This window comes from Salvelinus fontinalis, chromosome 38 (genome assembly GCF_029448725.1).
Source record: "Salvelinus fontinalis isolate EN_2023a chromosome 38, ASM2944872v1, whole genome shotgun sequence".
NCBI classification, from domain to species: Eukaryota; Metazoa; Chordata; class Actinopteri; order Salmoniformes; family Salmonidae; genus Salvelinus; species Salvelinus fontinalis.
Genome location: NC_074702.1, coordinates 936,621 through 959,545, shown reverse-complemented (window position 1 = coordinate 959,545; position 22,925 = coordinate 936,621). Strand labels below are relative to the sequence as shown.

Below are 22,925 nucleotides of genomic sequence, written 5' to 3'. Positions count from 1 at the left end.
TTTACAGCCTCCTCCTTCTTCTCCTCCAGGTGACCTATCTCCTTCAGCAGTTCCTCCTGCAGTACACTGATCTCCCGCTCGTACGCTGCAATCTGGGAGAGGCAGGCCCATTCACATTCAGCATATGATGATTTACATTTACATTTACATTTAAGTCATTTAGCAGACGCTCTTATCCAGAGCGACTTACAAGTACATACATTCATACTTTTTTTGCACTGATCAGGTTCATGAATTGTATGCGTCCCAAATGGCACCCTACTCTCTATTTCGTTCACTACTTTTGACCAGGACCGATTGGGCTCCGGTCAACATGGGCCCAGTAGTACGTGACATAGGGAATAGGATGCCATATTGGATGTAGACAATACCTTGCACAGCTTGGTAGGAATGGAGGTTAGTATTATACACTTTCGTTTCTTCTTCTGGTTTATAATTGAACTGTTAAATCTCATCATTGTGAATTTTGAAGTAGAATACAGTTTTTCTCAGGAATGTAATATTTCTTCAATAATATTTCACTGAACATATTCACCTTTTTCTGAGGATGTTCAAACCAATACGGTGACTTTTCATTGGTTCTCCCCTTGTGTTGCAGGTGACTTTTCATTGGTTCTCACCTTGTGTTGCAGGTGACTTTTCATTGGTTCTCACCTTGTGTTGCAGGTGACTTTTCATTGGTTCTCATCTTGTGTTGCAGGTGACTTTTCATTGGTTCTCACCTTGTGTTGCAGGTGACTTTTCATTGGTTCTCACCTTGTGTTGCAGGTGACTTGTCATTGGTTCTCATCTTGTGTTGCAGGTGACTTTTCATTGGTTCTCACCTTGTGTTGCAGGTTACAACTGAATTCATCTGACTTCCTAATGTGCTCCTCCAGTTGTCTGCACTTCTCGTTCTGATTGGTCAGTTTCTCTGACAGCTGCTCGTTCCTCTCTCTGGCCTCAGCCAACTGCCTCAGCGTCGCCGGTGACTCCACCTCCACAGTTTGAGTGACAATCTGGCCGGGAAAATATCAATGAAGGTTATAACTTAATTTAATATAAATCAATTTATTCAACAAGACCAGTTTCTGATTCCAAACCATCAGAAAACTGTTATCAGATTCATTTGAATGAATCCGGGACCGAGTGGCCCAGCAGTCTAAGGCACTGTTTTGCAGTGCTAGAGGTGTCACTACAGAACCGGGTTCGATCCCGGGCTGTAACACAACCGGCCGTGATCGGGAGTCCCATAGGGCGGCGCACAATTGTTCGGGTCAGGGAAAGGTTTGGCCGGGGTAAGCCATCATTGTAAATAAGAATTTGTTCTTAACTGACTTGCCTAGTTAAATAAAGGTAGAATAAGAGAATGAGAACGTATTGTATATACAGCAAGGTGTCTTTTGCAGACTATCCTTACCTTGACCTGTGGCTCTTTGGCCCTCTCTTTATCCAGCTCTAGCTGCAGCTCGCTCACTCTCTCCTCTCTTCTCCTCTGCTCCTCTCCTCTCCTCCACTCGCTTTGTTCGCTCTGACGCTCCAGGTGAGACAGCTGATCAGCCCTCTGCTGCAGGGAACTCTCCAGCTGCTGCACCCGGCTGCGCAGATTCTCATTCTCCTACAGGGGGAGACAGAGCAACGTTAGGCTCTGTTCACAAACACACCCCACAGAGCCCCAGGACAGCAACACAATTAGACCCAACCAAATCATGAGAAAACAAAAAGATAATTACTTAATACATTGGAAAGAATTAACAAAAAAACAGAGCAAACTAGAATGATATTTGGCCCTAAACAGAGAGTACACTGTGGCAGAATACCTGACCACTGTGACTGACCCAAACTTAAGGAAAGCTTTGACTATGTACAGAATCAGTGAGCATAGCCTTGCTATTGTGAAAGGCCGCCGTAGGCAGACATGGCTCTCAAGTGAAGACAGGCTATGTGCACACTGCCCACAAAATGAGGTGGAAATTGAGCTGCACTTCCTAACCTCCTGCCAAATGTATGACCATATTAGAGAAACATATTTAAGAATTCGAAAACAACCCCGATTTTGATAAACTCCCATATCTACTGGGTGGAATACCACAGTGTGCCTCACAGCAGCATGATTTGTGACCTGTTGCCACAAGAAAAGGTCAACCAGTGAAGAACAAACACCATTGTAAATACAATATACAACCCATATTTATGTTTATTTATTTTCCCTTTTGTACTTTAACTATGTGTACATCATTACAACTCTGTATATTACATTTACATTTAAGTCATTTAGCAGACGCTCTTATCCAGAGCGACTTACAAATTGGATATAGACATAATATGACAATTGAAATGTCTTTATTATTTTGGAACTTTTGTGAGTGTAATGTTTACTGTTACATTTTTATTGTTTATTTTACTTTTGTATATTATCTACTTCACTTGCTTTGGCAATGTTAACATATGTTTCCCATGCTAATAAAGCCCCTTGAATTGAATTGAATTATTCTACAGGGGGAGACAGAGCACAGCTAGAGAGAACATTATCCTACAGGGGGAGACACAGAGCACAGCTAGAGAGAACATTATCCTACAGGGGGAGACACAGAGCACAGCTAGAGAGAACATTATCCTACAGGGGGAGACACAGAGCACAGCTAGAGAGAACATTATCCTACAGGGGGAGACACAGAGCACAGCTAGAGAGAACATTATCCTACAGGGGGAGACACAGAGCACAGCTAGAGAGAACATTATCCTACAGGGGGAGACACAGAGCACCATTAGGAAGAACATTCTCTTCCAGGGGGAGACAGAGCAAGACCAAATTCACATAGAAATGTGAATTATAAATCTGTCATTCTCATTGAAAGCAAGTCTAATAAGTGGTAGATATGTTCTATGTGCACTATTTCTATGCTTCCTGTTCTTAAATTACATTTTTACGTTTTTATCAGCTTCAAACAGCTTAAAATGCCATATTTGTGGTTATTGTATAGGGAACAGGGTGCCGTTTGGGACTTAACCTGCTTCTCACCTTGATGAGCACAGAGCTGGACTGGGAGGGGATGACAGAGAGCTGCTGCAGGAGGCCCTGGGTGACAGTCAGACTCTGTTTCAGACTCTCGTTCTCCGCTGACAGACACACAACCCGCTTCTCTGAGTCTGTGGCTCCCTGAGGAGGAACACAGTGGATTACAGTATGCACTAAAGCATGACGAACAGGTTATATCACACTAAAGCACGACGAACAGGTTATATCACACTAAAGCATGATGAATAGGTTATATCACACCAAAGCATGATGAATAGGTTATACCTGTCAATACTGGTCCCACAATATTGCCTGCTTGTTGCCTAACCAGTATGATTTCCCTATAGGTTAAAAACCAAGCCAGTGAAAGATACCTCAATGCTGACACACCATAGGGATTTTCACACAACACCATTTTGTCTCTGACTACAGCAGCAGTGTAAAAATGTATTGTGGCAGATTTACTGATAACAAATGGAGCAGATTGTCTTGAATGCTTACAGAGTCAGTTCTTAGTCTGGACAGCTCCTCCTCCCGCTCCTCGATGCAGCTCTTCAATTCGTCAATCTGGGGAGGAAACAGTGAAAGTATGTCGTCTCTAGTCTTGTACAAGAAACTAAAAGGAGAGAAGATGGGAATCAAAAGGACAGATTGGAGTCTGTAGTCTTGTACAAGAAACTAAAAGGAGAGAAGATGGGAATCAAAAGGACAGATTGGAGTCTGTAGTCTTGTACAAGAAGCTAAAAGGAGAGAAGATGGGAATCAAAAGGACAGATTGGAGTCTGTAGTCTTGTACAAGAAACTAAAAGGAGAGAAGATGGGAATCAAAAGGACAGATTGGAGTCTGTAGTCTTGTACAAGAAACTAAAAGGAGAGAAGATGGGAATCAAAAGGACAGATTGGAGTCTGTAGTCTTGTACAAGAAACTAAAAGGAGAGAAGATGGGAATCAAAAGGACAGATTGGAGTCTGTAGTCTTGTACAAGAAGCTAAAAGGAGAGAAGATGGGAATCAAAAGGACAGATTGGAGTCTGTAGTCTTGTACAAGAAGCTAAAAGGAGAGAAGATGGGAATCAAAAGGACAGATTGGAGTCTGTAGTCTTGTACAATAAGCTAAAAGGAGAGAAGATGGGAATCAAAAGGACACATTGGAGTCTGTAGTCTTGTACAACAAGTTAAAAGGAGAGAAGATGGGAATCAAAAGGACAGATTGGATGCTGAAAAAGTGAGTAGGTTTTTCTGTTCATCGATTGCAAATGTGCATTTGACAGTGTGCGCGGGTGCGGTCATGATGTTTTTTAAATAATATGAATTATGACTCATAGCACGCTGACTTCAATCATCTGCAAACTGCAAGCAGAAACATAACAATGGTATTCATGAGGTCACCTGTCTCTGGGGAAGTAGAAAAAAGACCTACATCTCTAAATCTCTCATTATCCCTTTAAACATGAACACCCCATAAAAGGGTTAGGGCCAGTTGAAATTCAATACATTGGAGATGTTAAAGGGATAGTTAGCTTTGTTACACCTTATAGTCAGATGGCTGACTAAAAAAACTATGGGGGTGATGGGCGCAATTAGACAAAGTTCAGTGTTTGTGGCCAAATCCCCTCAAGTTAATAGTGGCTATTTAAACCACTTTGAACCATGGATTACAGTTACAGTATGGATGGATTACATGGATTACAGTTACAGTATGGATGGATTACATGGATTACAGTTACAGTATGGATGGATTACAGTTACAGTATGGATGGATTACATGGATTACAGTTACAGTATGGATGGATTACATGGATTACAGTTACAGTATGGATGGATTACAGATACAGTAAGGATGGATTACAGTTACAGTATGGATGGATTACATGGATTACAGATACAGTAAGGATGGATTACATGGATTACAGCTACAGTATGGATGGATTACATGGATTACAGTTACAGTATGGATGGATTACATGGATTACAGTTACAGTATGGATGGATTACATGGATTACAGTTACAGTATGGATGGATTACATGGATTACAGTTACAGTATGGATGGATTACAGTTACAGTATGGATGGATTACATGGATTACAGTTACAGTATGGATGGATTACATGGATTACAGCTACAGTATGGATGGATTACAGCTACAGTATGGATGGATTACATGGATTACAGTTACAGTATGGATGGATTACATGGATTACAGTTACAGTATGGATGGATTACAGTTACAGTATGGATGGATTACAGTTACAGTATGGAGGGATGGATTACAGTTACAGTATGGATGGATTACAGTTACAGTATGGATGGATTACATGGATTACAGCTACAGTATGGATGGATTACATGGATTACAGTTACAGTATGGATGGATTACAGTTACAGTATGGAGGGATGGATTACAGTTACAGTATGGATGGATTACAGTTACAGTATGGATGGATTACATGGATTACAGTTACAGTATGGATGGATTACAGTTACAGTATGGATGGATTACATGGATTACAGTTACAGTATGGATGGATTACATGGATTACAGTTGATCCTGGCACATAGACTACTTTCAGGGTAAGGAACCATCTGACTGACTATAAGGTGTAAAAAAGTTAGCTATCCCTTAATTGAATTTACAAATCAATCATTGCAAATAGGGCATTAAATGGTCAAGGATTTTTTACTAAACTGAATCTGATAAGGTTTAGTAATTGTATTTCTGAGCCCAAACCCAACCCCTTGACTGTTCTAAGTCCTGGTTATCTTCTAGTTGTTGCTTTCCCTCCACAGACGCTGTCATGAAGCGCTTCCCAGGTGCAACAAAGGGACAAGTGGGAAATGGCTTAAAACAGTCAAAATGGTGGAATTGAGAAGCGATGAATAGGATTAAATGATGTGTTTTGTGTCGTTTGTTCTGTTCTATTACCATGACTACAAGTATCACTGAAATAATGTTCCCGTAACATATATGTTAACACATATTGTTCAGATGTATTGTATCATGTAAGGGACATAATAAACATTTGAATACTAAATGTGTTACATATATATGAGCATATAAGTATTATGCATATATGCACATATATGTGGATATAAGGCAGAAATATTTGTCACATATATGAAAATGGCCAATTATTGTATATTTCAACATATATGTGACATATCTAGTGCCCTCAGAAAGTCTTTCAAACCTATTGACTTTTTCAACATTTTGTTATGTTACAGCCTGAATTTAAAATGGGTTAAATACAGATTTTGTGTCACTCGCCTACACACAATACCCCATAATGTCAACGCGTAATGATGTTTTTAAAAGTTTTTACATACTAATAAAAAATGAAAAGCTGAAATGCAGTGGTGTAAAATACTTAAGTGAAAATACTTTAAAGTATTACTTAAGTCGTTTTTTGTGGTATCTGTACTTTACTTTAATATTTATATTTTTGACTACTTTTACTTCACTACATTCCTAAAGAAAATAATGTACTTTTTACGCCATACATTTCCCTTTAAGCATGGTGAAGTTATTAATTACACTTTGGATGGTGTATCAATACACCCAGTCACTACAAAGATACAAGGATCCTTCCTAACTCAGTTGCCAGAGAGGTTTGAAACCGCTCAGGGTCTCCCACTCCTCTTTCTCTTCTGGTTAGAGTCAGTTTGCGCTGTTCTGTGAAGGGAGTAGTACACAGTGTTGTACGAGATCTTCAGTTTCTTGGCAATTTCTCACATGGAATAGCCTTCATTTCTCAGAACAAGAAAAGACTGATGAGTTTCAGAAGAAAGTCCTTTGTTTCTGGGCATTTTGAGGCTGTAATCAAACGCACAAATGCTGATGCTCCAGACACTCAACTAGTCTAAAGAAGGCTGGTTTTATTGCTTCTTTAATCATCACAACAGTTTTCAGCTGTGCTAACATCATTGCAAAAGGGTTTTCTAATAATCAAATAGTCTTTTAAAAATATAAACTTGGATTAGCTAACACAACGTGCCATTGGAACACAGGAGTGATGGTTGCTGATAATGGGCCTCTGTACGCCTATGTAGATATTCCATTAAAAATCAGCCGTTTCCAGCTACACTAGTCATTTACAACATTAACAATGTCTACACTGTCTTTCTGATCAATTTAATGTTATTCTAATGGACAAAAAATGTGCTTTTCTTTCAAAAACAAGGACATTTCTAAGTGACCCCAAACCTTTGAACGGTTGTGTATATTGCCATATATTAGTTGGGGTGATAGGTGTTTGCCTGTAAGTATGCATCCATGTAGCTCTCTCTCGCTCTCTCTCTCTCTCTCTCTCTCTCTCTCTCTCTCTCTCTCTCTCTCTCTCTCTCTCTCTCTCTCTCTCTCTCTCTCGCTCTCTCTCTCTCTCTCTCTCTCTCTCTCTCTCTCTCTCTCTCTCTCTCTCTCTCTCTCTCTCTCTCTCTCTCTCTCTGTCTGTCTGTCTGTCTGTCTGTCTGTCTGTCTGTCTGTCTGTCTGTCTATCTGTCTGTCTGTATGCGTGCATGTTCAAATTCGTGCATGCATATGCATGTGTGATGGACTGTACCTGATGTTGGAAGACCTGTACTCGTGAGTGTCGGTCCTGTTCTCTCTGCTCCAGTTGGGAGTGCAGCAGCCGTAGTTCTCCCCTCAGCTGGCTCTTCTCTCCCTGTAGTCCATACAGAGACTCTACCAGCCTGTGGAGTCCTGCCCCAGGCCCGGACCCAGGGACATCAGCACCACACTCACCTAAAGGCAGACAATACTCTAGGATTATGACAGACATCTTCATCATTATACTCATTAACATCAGCAGCAGTATTATCATCATCACCACCACCACCACATCATAATCACCAGCATCATCATCACCACCATCATAAACATCATCATCAACATTAGCATCACCCACTTTCTTCATCATCATAATCACCACCATCATCATCACCACCATCATCAACATCATCATCAACATTAGCATCACCCACTTTCTTCCTCATCATCATCATCATCATCATCATCATCATCACTATTGCCACTATTATCATCATCACCACCACCATCATCACCGTCATCATTATCAACATTATTATCATCACTATCACCACTATCATCATCACCACCATCACCTCTATCCTTCACTATCACCACTATTATCATCACCACTATCACCACTATCATCATCACCACAATCACCACTATCACCATCACCACTATCACCACTAACACCACTATCATCATCACCACCACTATCACCACTATCATCATCACCACTATCACCACTATCACCATCATGTAGAAATACAATGTATCAACATCACTATTACCTGACCTCTTTTCTAAATATATCCAGGAAGGATTGGATACGTACTCTGTACCAAGGTCTGTGTAGGTGTTGCAATATTAATGAAACTCATTGTTCACTTAAAACACAGTATAGTAATCACACATACAATGTACACATACATAGTAGTCAGACAGTAGTCACATAGTAGTCAGACAGTAGTCACATAGCAGTGACATGGTAGTAACTCAGTAGTCATACAGTAGTCACACAGTAGAGTAGTCAGATAGTGGTCACATAGCAATCACTCAGCAGTCACACAGTAGTCAGACAGCAGTGACATGGTAGTTACTCAGTAGTCATACAGTAGTCACAGGGTAGTCACATTTTAGTCACATAGTGGTCATACAGTAGTCACATCTAATGCACAAAGTGGAGGTCCACACTCACAAGCACTGCCTTTAGTCTACAACCTTTATAAAGTTCAGGCAAAGCAAGTGAGACCAGTTCTGTGTCCCAGATGGCACCCTATCCTCTTTCTAGTGCACTACTTTTAACCAGAGCTACAGTACTTTAGGGCCCGGGTCAAAAGTAGTGCACTAGAAAGGGAATAGGGTGCCATTTGTGGTGCAGACCTCTCAGAACATGGTGCCCAGTAGATGTTTTAATCAGTTTCCTCCTCCTGCATGATTTATGGTGTTCTGTCTCTGCCAGGACTGTTTCTGTTTCTCTTTACTGAGCTCTACACTAACCAACCACACAGCCTCTGTCAGCTCTGCTGTGCTGAGTCACTGTTTTAGGAGATGGGGAGAGGTGGTGATTGGAGGGAGACAGGGGAGGAAGAGGAGAGTGGGGGTGGGGGTCTACATAGCCAGAGGAGATGCTGGATGTTTAACTCAAGGGCAGATGCAGACACGTGATCCTGGGAACATGTGATAGGGGGGGGGGGGGGGGGGAATACAGGCTTTAATGTTTTACACTCGGGTGGAAGTAATGGCATCAGCCTGCTAGTTGAAGTGACTGCTAGAAATGAAGTTTGGGTAAATATGAAATGACCCATGTTAAATGTCTCAAAGAGCAGACTATTTAACAATGTCTAAGTAGAGTAAAGCAACATGATCACAGGGAGAGTCTAGACACTGTGTTGTAGACGAGCTACATGATAAACAACTAATGACAAGAGAAGTGTGGAAATGTGTCTCAGCTTTACACAACATGCACATTTATAACATCCTGGAGAGTCTTTGGGTATGAATGACTGGTGATTCTGGAGAATCTCCCAACTCACACAGCGTGTAGAGCATCATGGGAACACATCTAGTTAGAAGGGGTAGAACACCGGCTTTAAAAACACCAACGCAGAAGAACAGAATAACACACTACAGTAGCTGTTGACTTCACAGAGGCAGAGCACCCAATTGTCATACTTCTCATAAAAGTAAAGATACCGTAATAGAAAAGTAAAAGTGAAAGTCACCCAGTAAAATACTACTTGAGTAAAAGTCTAAAAGTATTTGTTTTTAAATATAGTTAAGTATCAAAAGTAAATGTAAATGTAGAAATAATTTCTAATTCCTTATTTTAAGCAAACCAGACGGCACACTTGTCTTGTTTATTAAATTTACGGATAGCCAGGGGCACACTCCAACACTCATCATTATGTACAGATAGCCAGGGTCACACTCCAACACTCATCATTATGTACAGATAGCCAGGGTCACACTCCAACACTCATCATTATGTACAGATAGCCAGGGACACACTCCAACACTCATCATTATGTACAGATAGCCAGGGTCACACTCCAACACTCAGTCATTATGTACAGATAGCCAGGGTCACACTCCAACACTCAGTCATTATGTACAGATAGCCAGGGTCACACTCCAACACTCATCATTATGTACAGATAGCCAGGGTCACACTCCAACACTCAGTCATTATGTACAGATAGCCAGGGGCACACTCCAACACTCAGTCATTATGTACAGATAGCCAGGGTCACACTCCAACACTCAGTCATTATGTACAGATAGCCAGGGTCACACTCCAACACTCAGTCATTATGTACAGATAGCCAGGGTCACACTCCAACACTCAGTCATTATGTACAGATAGCCAGGGTCACACTCCAACACTCATCATTATGTACAGATAGCCAGGGTCACACTCCAACACTCATCATTATGTACAGATAGCCAGGGTCACACTCCAACACTCATCATTATGTACAGATAGCCAGGGGCACACTCCAACACTCATCATTATGTACAGATAGCCAGGGTCACACTCCAACACTCAGTCATTATGTACAGATAGCCAGGGTCACACTCCAACACTCAGTCATTATGTACAGATAGCCAGGGTCACACTCCAACACTCAGTCATTATGTACAGATAGCCAGGGTCACACTCCAACACTTAGACATTATGTACAGATAGCCAGGGTCACACTCCAACACTCATCATTATGTACAGATAGCCAGGGGCACACTCCAACACTCAGTCATTATGTACAGATAGCCAGGGTCACACTCCAACACTCAGTCATTATGTACAGATAGCCAGGGTCACACTCCAACACTCAGTCATTATGTACAGACAGCCAGGGTGACACTCCAACACTCAGTCATTATGTACAGATAGCCAGGGTCACACTCCAACACTCAGACATTATGTACAGATAGCCAGGGTCACACTCCAACACTCATCATTATGTACAGATAGCCAGGGTCACACTCCAACACTCATCATTATGTACAGATAGCCAGGGTCACACTCCAACACTCATCATTATGTACAGATAGCCAGGGACACACTCCAACACTCATCATTATGTACAGATAGCCAGGGTCACACTCCAACACTCATCATTATGTACAGATAGCCAGGGTCACACTCCAACACTCATCATTATGTACAGATAGCCAGGGACACACTCCAACACTCATCATTATGTACAGATAGCCAGGGTCACACTCCAACACTCAGTCATTATGTACAGATAGCCAGGGTCACACTCCAACACTCAGTCATTATGTACAGATAGCCAGGGTCACACTCCAACACTCATCATTATGTACAGATAGCCAGGGTCACACTCCAACACTCAGTCATTATGTACAGATAGCCAGGGGCACACTCCAACACTCAGTCATTATGTACAGAGAGCCAGGGTCACACTCCAACACTCAGTCATTATGTACAGATAGCCAGGGTCACACTCCAACACTCAGTCATTATGTACAGATAGCCAGGGTCACACTCCAACACTCATCATTATGTACAGATAGCCAGGGTCACACTCCAACACTCAGTCATTATGTACAGATAGCCAGGGTCACACTCCAACACTCAGTCATTATGTACAGATAGCCAGGGTCACACTCCAACACTCATCATTATGTACAGATAGCCAGGGTCACACTCCAACACTCAGTCATTATGTACAGATAGCCAGGGTCACACTCCAACACTCAGTCATTATGTACAGATAGCCAGGGTCACACTCCAACACTCATCATTATGTACAGATAGCCAGGGTCACACTCCAACACTCAGTCATTATGTACAGATAGCCAGGGGTACACTCCAACACTCAGTCATTATGTACAGATAGCCAGGGGCACACTCCAGCACTCAGTCATTATGTACAGATAGCCAGGGTCACACTCCAACACTCAGTCATTATGTACAGACAGCCAGGGTCACACTCCAACACTCAGTCATTATGTACAGACAGCCAGGGTCACACTCCAACACTCAGTCATTATGTACAGATAGCCAGGGTCACACTCCAACACTCAGTCATTATGTACAGATAGCCAGGGTCACACTCCAACACTCAGTCATTATGTACAGACAGCCAGGGTCACACTCCAACACTCAGTCATTATGTACAGATAGCCAGGGTCACACTCCAACACTCAGTCATTATGTACAGATAGCCAGGGTCACACTCCAACACTCAGTCATTATGTACAGACAGCCAGGGGCACACTCCAACACTCAGTCATTATGTACAGATAGCCAGGGTCACACTCCAACACTCATCATTTACAAATTAAGAAGTTGTGTTTAGTTAGTCCGCCCTATCAGAGGCAGCAGGATGACCAGGGATGTTCTCTTGATAAGTGTTGGACCATTTTCCTGTCCTGCCTGAGCATTTTAAATGTAACGAGTACTTTTGGGTGTCAGTAAAAATGTATGGAGTAAAAAGCACATTATTTTCTTTAGGAATGTAGTGGAGTAAAAGTAAATACTAAAGTATATATAAATAGTAAAGTAAAGTACAGATACCCCCAAAAACTACTTAAGTAATACTTTTTATTTTTACCTCAGTACTATACACCACTTCTTTTCTGCTCAGAGGATCCTGCAGAAAACACAGATCACAAACCACCAAAACGCCTTTCCTTTCCTCCACCATGACACACAGCCTGCATCCCAAATCGTTACCTATTTATTTAACCTTTATTTAACTAATGCAAGTCAGTTAAGAAGAAATTCTTATTTACAATGACGGCCTTCCCCAGCCAAAACCCTAACCCGGATGACGCTGGGCCAATTGTGCACCGCCCTAAGGAACTCCCAATCACAGCTGGTTGTGATACAGCCTGGATTTGAACCAGGGTGCCTGTAGTAACGCCTCTAGCACTGAGATGCAGTGCCTTAGACCACTGCTCCACTCGGGAGCCCATATTCCACCAGGGCCCTGGTCAAATGTTACCCTATTCCCCCCAGGGCCCTGGTCAAATGTTACCCTATTCCCCCAGGGCCCTGTTCAAATGTTACCCTATTCCCCGATGGCCCTGGTCAAATGTTACCCTATTCCCCCCAGGGCCCTGGTCAAATGTTACCCTATTCCCCCAAAGCCCTGGTCAAATGTTACCCTATTCCCCCAGGGCCCTGGTCAAATGTTACCCTATTCCCCCCAGGGCCCTGGTCAAATGTTACCCTATTCCCCCATGGCCCTGGTCAAATGTTACCCTATTCCCCCAGGGCCCTGGTCAAATGTTACCCTATTCCCCCATGGCCCTGGTCAAATGTTACCCTATTCCCCCAGGGCCCTGGTCAAATGTTACCCTATTCCCCCCAGGGCCCTGGTCAAATGTTACCCTATTCCCCCAGGGCCCTGGTCAAATGTTACCCTATTCCCCCAGGGCCCTGGTCAAATGTTACCCTATTCCCCCCAGGGCCCTGGTCAAATGTTACCCTATTCCCCCAGGGCCCTGGTCAAATGTTACCCTATTCCCCCCAGGGCCCTGGTCAAATGTTACCCTATTCCCCCCAGGGCCCTGGTCAAATGTTACCCTATTCCCCCCAGGGCCCTGGTCAAATGTTACCCTATTCCCCCCAGGGCCCTGGTCAAATGTTACCCTATTCCCCCATGGCCCTGGTCAAATGTTACCCTATTCCCCCAGGGCCCTGGTCAAATGTTACCCTATTCCCCCCAGGGCCCTGGTCAAATGTTACCCTATTCCCCCAGGGCCCTGGTCAAATGTTACCCTATTCCCCCAGGGCCCTGGTCAAATGTTACCCTATTCCCCCCAGGGCCCTGGTCAAATGTTACCCTATTCCCCCAGGGCCCTGGTCAAATGTTACCCTATTCCCCCCAGGGCCCTGGTCAAATGTTACCCTATTCCCCCCAGGGCCCTGGTCAAATGTTACCCTATTCCCCCCAGGGCCCTGGTCAAATGTTACCCTATTCCCCCCAGGGCCCTGGTCAAATGTTACCCTGTCCCAGGATCATAACACTGGGAAGTGCCCCTCCCCCATCCCTGCACCAGGATCATAACACTGGGAAGTGCCCCTCCCCCATCCCTGTCCCAGGGATATTTATATCTGACACGGTACACGTGGAGGTCTAGCATGTGACGGAGGCTGGTATGTAAGTGCTCTACTCACAGTGGAGGGAAGAGAAAGCAGCACTCACAGGGATAGTTTATTCATGATATAACAACAGATTCCCTGGCCAAGTACCATAGTACCATTGTACCATACATCCATCTCTCTGTCTAACACTCACAGGGATAGGTCATAACAACTGAGTCCCTGGCCAAGTACCATAGTACCATAGTACCAGCATCCATCTCTTTATCTAACGCTGTTTGACGCGTAAGGAGAGGAGGTAATGCCTGAGGTCTCCCACTTAGGAAAGCCACACATTCTGCTGCAGAGCAGAGAGAACCTCGTTTTGGTTCATCTAGTGGCACGTTTCTCCAAGGTTATACTGTACTAGTCAGAGAGGAGTATACTGCATTAGGAGAGAGGAGGGATCACTTACTATGCAGAGCTCGCTGTCACTGTCACACCAATCTGTCATGACATCCTAAACATTCCTGATGAGCAGCTGATTTGGTTTTGGGTGCCGAGATTACTGTCACACATACAGCCAACACACATTACAGTACATTCATGATATTATACACATACAGCAAACACACATTACAGTACATTCATGATATTATACACATACATTACAGTACATTCATGATATTATACACATACATTACAGTACATTCATGATATTATACACATACATTACAGTACATTCATGATATTATACACATACAGCCAACACACATTACAGTACACTCATGATACTATACACATACATTACAGTACATTCATGATATTATACACATACATTACAGTACATTCATGATATTATACACATACATTACAGTACGTTCATGATATTATACACATACAGCCAACACACACATTACAGTACATTCATGATATTATACACATACATTACAGTACGTTCATGATATTATACATATACATTACAGTACATTCATGATATTATGCACATACATTACAGTACATTCATGATATTATACACATACAGCCACACACACAAGCAGGGGCATATATGCTACAGACGTGCGCGCGCGAGCACACACACACACACACACACACACACACACACACACACACACACACACACACACACACACACACACACACACACACACACACACACACACACACACACACACACACACACACACACACACACTCTGATAGGTTGATAAGGGTGAGGGAGGGCTGTCATTCTTCTGTTGCCCAAAGCAGAATATCTGATTCAATCTAAAGGAGAGCAGATCCCTCAACACATCCATGGCTTTGAGGTCAGTTAGTCTGCATCCCAAAGGTCATCCTACTCTCTACACAGTGCACTACTTTGACCAGCCAAAGGCCACTATCTTTGGAATCGGGTGTCATTTGGGACACAACTATAGTCTGATGTCATTCCTCATCCCTAATTCCAACTTGATTTACACCAACAGCCCTCTTCTAAGAAGCCTGTGACACATCAGCATCTCTCTCTACTGTGTATTTCAGACAGTGAAATGATTTCATTATGAAACTATACTCACGTTGTAGAGGGGTACACTGTATCTGAACATTGTGGAATAGATTGTCTTTCTCCCAAACTCTCTGCCCTATTCTACTTCCCAAAGGGAACCCTATTATAGAGCACTGTTGACCAGGGCCCTGTGGTAATGATACCCCTCTGCTCTCTATGAATAGCACTGTCTCCTCCCTTGTCTCTCTACAGTTAAAGTAAATACCCGAGTTTCTGTAGCTACTCTCTTCAAATGATGCAAGACATTATAACCATCCACTGTGTTTTTCATACAAGCACTAAATAAATAGTCAATATCTCAGTCAGGTGTAGCCTGTCTTCTTTTCTCTGTAGTGCAGACTGGAATATACCCTCCCTCCCTCCCTCCCTCCCTCCCTCCCTCCCTCCCCCCCTCCCTCCCTCCCTCCCTCCCTCCAACACTCCCTCCAACACTCCCTCCCTCCCTCTCTCCAACACTCCCTCCCCTGTCTCACCGTCGCTCCCCGGGGTGCTCGGTGTGTATTGCTGGGTGATGATGGCCTCCTCCAGGCTGTCGATGACGCTGTTCTTATCTCTCAGCCTCTGACGGTACGATGTCCTCAGGGTCTTCATCTGGCGGCGATGCTGGGCCCGGTGCCTCTTCAGCTGGACCCGGTACTGATCAGCCTGCTGCTGCAGCTGCTGGAGGTGGGAGTACTGCTCCAGAAAACTCAGCAAGTGGGACATCACCGCCACCAAGGGAGACTCAGACATCAACTGGACCAGGAGGAAATGTGGGTTTAGATGGATTTCATCTAACAAGGCCAAGGCTTGAAGCAAGAAACTGTAGAATTTATTGCGTGAACTACTGTCTATGTGTACTAAACCAAGGGAGACTCCCACAACTAAACCAGTAGGAAGTTTAGATAATGCATCAGTTCTAAGAAAGTCATGGCTACAACTAGACCAACAGGAAGTTTAGATAATGCATCAGTTCTAAGAAGGTCATGGCTACAACTAAACCAGCAGGAAGTTTAGATAATGCATCAGTTCTAAGAAGGTCATGGCTACAACTAGACCAACAGGAAGTTTAGATAATGCATCAGTTCTAAGAAGGTCATGGCTACAACTAAACCAGCAGGAAGTTTAGATAATGCATCAGATCTAAGAAGGTCATGGCTACAACTAGACCAGCAGGAAGTTTAGATAATGCATCAGTTCTAAGAAGGTCATAGCTACAACTAGACCAACAGGAAGTTTAGATAATGCATCAGTTCTAAGAAGGTCATGGCTACAACTAAATCAGCAGGAAGTTTAGATAATGCATCAGTTCTAAGAAGGTCATGGCTACAACTAGACCAACAGGAAGTTTAGATAATGCATCAGTTCTAAGAAGGTCATGGCTACAACTAAACCAGCAGGAAGTTTAGATAATGCATCAGATCTAAGAAGGTCATGGCTACAACTAGACCAGCAGGAAGTTTAGATAATGCATCAGTTCTAAGAAGGTCATGGCTACAACTAGACCAACAGGAAGTTTAGATAATGCATCAGTTCTAAGAAGGTCATGGCTACAACTAAACCAGCAGGAAGTTTAGATAATGCATCAGATCTAAGAAGGTCATGGCTACAACTAGACCAGCAGGAAGTTTAGATAATGCATCAGTTCTAAGAAGGTCATAGCTACAACTAGACCAACAGGAAGTTTAGATAATGCATCAGTTCTAAGAAGGTCATGGCTACAACTAAATCAGCAGGAAGTTTAGATAATGCATCAGTTCTAAGAAGGTCATGGCTACAACTAGACCAACAGGAAGTTTAGATAATGCATCAGTTCTAAGAAGGTCATGGCTACAACTAAATCAGCAGGAAGTTTAGATAATGCATCAGTTCTAAGAAGGTCATGGCTACAACTAGACCAACAGGAAGTTTAGATAATGCATCAGTTCTAAGAAGGTCATGGCTACAACTAAACCAGCAGGAAGTTTAGATAATGCATCAGCTCTAAGAAGGTCATGGCTACAACTAAACCAGCAGGTAGTTTAGATAATGCATCAGTTCTAAGAAGGTCATGGCTACAACTAAACCAGCAGGAAGTTTAGATAATGCATCAGTTCTAAGAAGGTCATGGCTACAACTAAACCAGCAGGAAGTTTAGATAATGCATCAGCTCTAAGAAGGTCATGGCTACAACTAAACCAGCAGGTAGTTTAGATAATGCATCAGTTCTAAGAAGGTCATGGCTACAACTAAACCAGCAGGAAGTTTAGATAATGCATCAGCTCTAATAAGATAATGGCTACAACTAAACCAGCAGGAAGTTTAGATAATGCATCAGCTCTAAGAAGGTCATGGCTACAACTAGACCAGCAGGAAGTTTAGATAATGCATCAGTTCTAAGAAGGTCATGGCTACAACTAGACCAGCAGGAAGTTTAGATAATGCATCAGCTCTAAGAAGGTCATGGCTACAACTAGACCAGCAGGAAGTTTAGATAATGCATCAGCTCTAAGAAGGTCATGGCTACAACTAGACCAGCAGGAAGTTTAGATAATGCATCAGCTCTAAGAAGGTCATGGCTACAACTAGACCAGCAGGAAGTTTAGATAATGCATCAGCTCTAAGAAGGTCATGGCTACAACTAGACCAGCAGGAAGTTTAGATAATGCATCAGCTCTAAGAAGGTCATGGCTACAACTAGACCAACAGGAAGTTTAGATAATGCATCAACTCTAAGAAGGTCATGGCTACAACTAGAAGCAACAGTACTATTGTGTAAATGAGACCCTATATTGTTCACTACTTTTGACCAGGGCCTATAGGGAATAGGGTGCCAGGGGTTTGTGGTGAAGCCTACCTTTCCTGCTGTCTCCAGCTGCACCTGGACCTCCCTCCTTTTCTCATTCTCCTGTTTAAAGGACAGGAAGGCACCCAGAGGAGTGCATGCTGGGATATCGGGCACTTCACCACCTCCACCACCATCATCATCTTCATCACTCAGGGACAGGCCGTCACTATCACTGCTACTGCCTTGAAGAAAATACATCAGCATTTTAAAAAGGGCATGAATTCATACAATCAATCACTCTGAGAAATCACCATAAATCACTATGATAAATCAACATGAAAAATCACCATAAATCACCATGAGAAATCACCATGAGAAATCACCATAAAACACCATGAGTTATCACGTGAGAAATCACCATAAATCACCATGAGTTATCACTGTGAGAAATCACCATGAGAAATCACTATGAATCACCATGAGAAATCACCATGAGAAATCACCATAAATCACTATGAGTTATCACCATGAGAAATCACTATGAGAGATATACCACATCAAAACAGTAGGTATTATCATTGCTCTTATTCCTATTCTACAGTAGCTATTGGGCTCCTGAGTGGCGCAGCGGTCTAAGGCACTGCATCTCAGTGTTCAAATACAGCCTGGTTCAAATCCAGGCTGTATCACATCCGGCTGTGATTGGGAGTCCCATAGGGCGGCGTACAATTGGCCCAGTGTCATCCAGGTTTGGCCAGGGTAGGCCGTCATTGTAAATAAGAATTTGTTCATAACTGACTTGCCTAGTTAAATAAAGGAACAAATATTTGTTTATCATTAAGCCTGGTATTTAAAGTATCTATTGATCACCATGAGAAATATCTATCTATACCATAATAACAGCAATTATCACTGATGTCTGTCAGCAGCAAGTACACTAGTTAAGTATTTAACCAGTGTTACAGATGCTTCTATTTATAGACATTGTTGTCATGAAGCATCCACTCACTGGAGTCACTCAACCTGCTGCCACGCCCCCTTTTCTTCCTCTCCTTCCTGAGTGTGTGGCCTTTTTCCCTCCTGCTCCTTGTTTCCATGGAAACACGTCCTGGCCCCTGGTCACAGCAACAGACAGACAGGGGGATGCCAGAGAGCAGAAACAGACATTAGTGTTACTAAATACTGTGTTAACCTCCAACACAGACACAACACACACACGTACACACTGCCAACCTGCAATGACACTGCCAGCCCAGATGCTGTTCACCATATACAATCAACCTACACAACATGTATGACAGCATGGACATCTCTCTCTACCGACATAAAATAGCATTTCAGATGTACATTTGTGAGATTAGCAGTAACATATCCCCCCAGACAGTAGACTTACATAAATAGCTCAGTATCTACCCAGTTTCCCTGCTGTCATGGGATTGGTAGTCCTGCTGCTGGTTACCATCCCTGATGACAAGACAAAGGAACCGCGTGGGGCTGTAGTTACACCCTGTTACTAGACTCTACTGAGGGCTGTAGATAAACCCCGTTACTAGACTCTACTGAGGGCTGTAGCTAAACACTGTTACTAGACTCTACTGAGGGCTGTAGTTACACCCTGTTATAGACTCTACTGAGGGCTGTAGATAAACACTGTTACTAGACTCTACTGAGGGCTGTAGTTACACACTGTTACTAGACTCTACTGAGGGCTGTAGATAAACACTGTTACTAGACTCTACTGAGGGCTATAGATTAACACTGTTACTAGACTCTACTGAGGGCTGTAGTTAAACACTGTTACTAGACTCTACTGAGGGCTGTAGATGAACACTGTTACTAGACTCTACTGAGGGCTGTAGATAAACACTGTTACTAGACTCTACTGAGGGCTGTAGTTACACACTGTTACTAGACTCTATTATGGGCTGTAGTTAAACACTGTTACTAGACTCCACTGAGGGCTGTAGATAAACACTGTTACTAGACTCTACTGAGGGCTGTAGTTACACACTGTTACTAGACTCTACTGAGGGCTGTAGATAAACACTGTTACTAGACTCTACTGAGGGCTATAGATTAACACTGTTACTAGACTCTACTGAGGGCTGTAGTTAAACACTGTTACTAGACTCTACTGAGGGCTGTAGATGAACACTGTTACTAGACTCTACTGAGGGCTGTAGATAAACACTGTTACTAGACTCTACTGAGGGCTGTAGTTACACACTGTTACTAGACTCTATTATGGGCTGTAGTTAAACACTGTTACTAGACTCCACTGAGGGCTGTAGATAAACACTGTTACTAGACTCTACTGAGGGCTGTAGATTAACACTGTTACTAGACTCTACTGAGGGCTGTAGTTAAACACTGTTACTAGACTCTACTGAGGGCTGTAGATTAACACTGTTACTAGACTCTACTGAGGGCTGTAGTTACACACTGTTACTAGACTCTACTGAGGGCTGTAGTTAAACCCTGTTACTAGACTCTACTGAGGGCTGTAGTTACACACTGTTACTAGACTCTACTGAGGGCTGTAGTTACACCCTGTTATAGACTCTACTGAGGGCTGTAGATAAACACTGTTACTAGACTCTACTGAGGGCTGTAGATAAACCCTGTTACTAGACTCTACTGAGGGCTGTAGATAAACACTGTTACTAGACTCTACTGAGGGCTGTAGTTACACACTGTTACTAGACTCTACTGAGGGCTGTAGTTACACACTGTTACTAGACTCTACTGAGGGCTGTAGTTACACACTGTTACTAGACTCTACTGAGGGCTGTAGTTACACACTGTTACTAGACTCTACTGAGGGCTGTAGTTACACACTGTTACTAGACTCTACTGAGGGCTGTAGTTACACACTGTTACTAGACTCTACTGAGGGCTGTAGTTACACACTGTTACTAGACTCTACTGAGGGCTGTAGATAAACACTGTTACTAGACTCTACTGAGGGCTGTAGTTACACACTGTTACTAGACTCTACTATGGGCTGTAGTTAAACACTGTTACTAGACTCCACTGAGGGCTGTAGATAAACCCTGTTACTAGACTCTACTGAGGGCTGTAGATAAACACTGTTACTAGACTCTACTGAGGGCTGTAGATAAACACTGTTACTAGACTCTAATGAGGGCTGTAGATAAACACTGTTACTAGACTCTACTGAGGTATCTGTATACGACACATTGTGAGCTTCAAAGTGCACTATATTAGTGCCCTGTAGTGCCCTTTATAGGGAATAGGATGCCATTTGGGCGTAGACGCTGTGACTAGACTCACCGCTGAGGCTCCGCCCTGAGCAGCTTCCAGGGCTGCTTCCTCCTCCTTCTTGAAGACAGTGTAGAAGATGTAAACTAGCAGGGAGTAGAAGGCATACATCTCCCCTCCGTCTGGGACTCACTGTTACAGTCGCACAACTAGATACCCAGGGAAACACTGTCACAGTCCAACACTGCCTCGGCTCACTCTGCAGAGAGGAGAGAGAGATACAATGAAGAAAGAGAGTGAAAGGAAAGAGAGAGAGAGAGAGAGAGAGAGAAAGAGTGAGTGAGAGAGAGAGGATGACAATGTCATTCTATAGCCCATTCATTTTCAAAACACCAAATCTATTCCCAAGGAGTGATGCCCATTCACTGACAACAAAGGCTGTGGCAGCTAAAATATCAAATGCTGACGGATGAGGATACCACAGAGAAAGACCGATTAGCATAGATCTGTCTAAATAGATCTGGCTGGTTACTCTTGATCTTTCCTCAGAGATCATCCTTCCATCTTCCTCTTTAATCCGTTTTCTGATCTTAAAACGCTCCTCCTCTCCATCCGTCAGAAACATTTTGTCTTCTCCTTTCTTACCCATACTTGTCTTCAGGTCATTAATGATGTCCGTTCCAGACAATCCAACATTCTGCATTCCACCACAACATTCCATGTTCTTCCTGTTTTGTCTGTTATTGTTCATTCTGAAGCCCCCTCTGCAGCCCCTCTCCTCTCTGCTGCAGCAGCATCAATGCACTGAGCAGCAGCTCCTGTGTGATTCTCTCTCTCTCCTTCTCTTCTCCCCTCCACTCTCTCTCTCCTCCTCCTCCTCTCCACTTCATCCATCCACAGGCTGCAGATGCAGCGGGCATGCTCAGTGCAGCTCTCTGCAGTCCTGAAGCAAGCAGCTGAGATGGAGATTGATTGTGTTGGGGGTCATGTGGCCTCATGCTGTCAGCAGTATGCAGCAGCCACGGTTGCTTCACAAATGGCACCCTATTCCCCACAGGGCTCTGGTCAAAAGTAGTGCACTATGTAAGGAAAAAGGTGCCATTTGGGATGCACCCCAGGAGTCTGAGCTGGAGGAGAGGAGAGACCAGCCAGTCACTGATACTATCTGATGGGCACTCACATGGAAAGGATCAGGAGACATTGTTTATGTGTACAGACACGAGTTACAACAACCCATTGTTTATGTACTGTATGTACAGACATGAGTCTCAACAACCCATTGTTTATGTACTGTATGTACAGACACG

At 43.2% G+C, this 22,925-nt stretch overlaps 1 protein-coding gene and 1 long non-coding RNA gene across 2 annotated transcripts in view; one reads left to right on the top strand and one right to left on the bottom strand.

Annotated features, from left to right (window-relative positions):
* Positions 1-22,483, bottom strand: part of si:ch211-257p13.3 (kinesin-like protein KIFC3) — a 26,581-nt gene extending 4,098 nt beyond the window's left edge. The window contains 11 exon segments of the mRNA XM_055904301.1: positions 1-92; positions 825-998; positions 1,400-1,597; positions 3,002-3,139; positions 3,500-3,565; positions 7,556-7,737; positions 16,124-16,385; positions 18,466-18,638; positions 19,406-19,511; positions 21,691-21,877; positions 22,264-22,483. The exon segment at positions 1-92 is cut by the window's left edge and continues 56 nt beyond it. Of these exon segments, the coding sequence (XP_055760276.1) occupies positions 1-92; positions 825-998; positions 1,400-1,597; positions 3,002-3,139; positions 3,500-3,565; positions 7,556-7,737; positions 16,124-16,385; positions 18,466-18,638; positions 19,406-19,511; positions 21,691-21,789 (1,490 nt within the window). The 5' untranslated portion in view covers positions 21,790-21,877; positions 22,264-22,483.
* LOC129837850 (uncharacterized) lies at positions 3,361-6,346 on the top strand. The gene is made up of 2 exons (XR_008756770.1): positions 3,361-4,222; positions 5,787-6,346. It is a non-coding gene; the product is annotated as an uncharacterized LOC129837850 (long non-coding RNA).
* Positions 22,484-22,925: the final 442 nt, after the last annotated feature.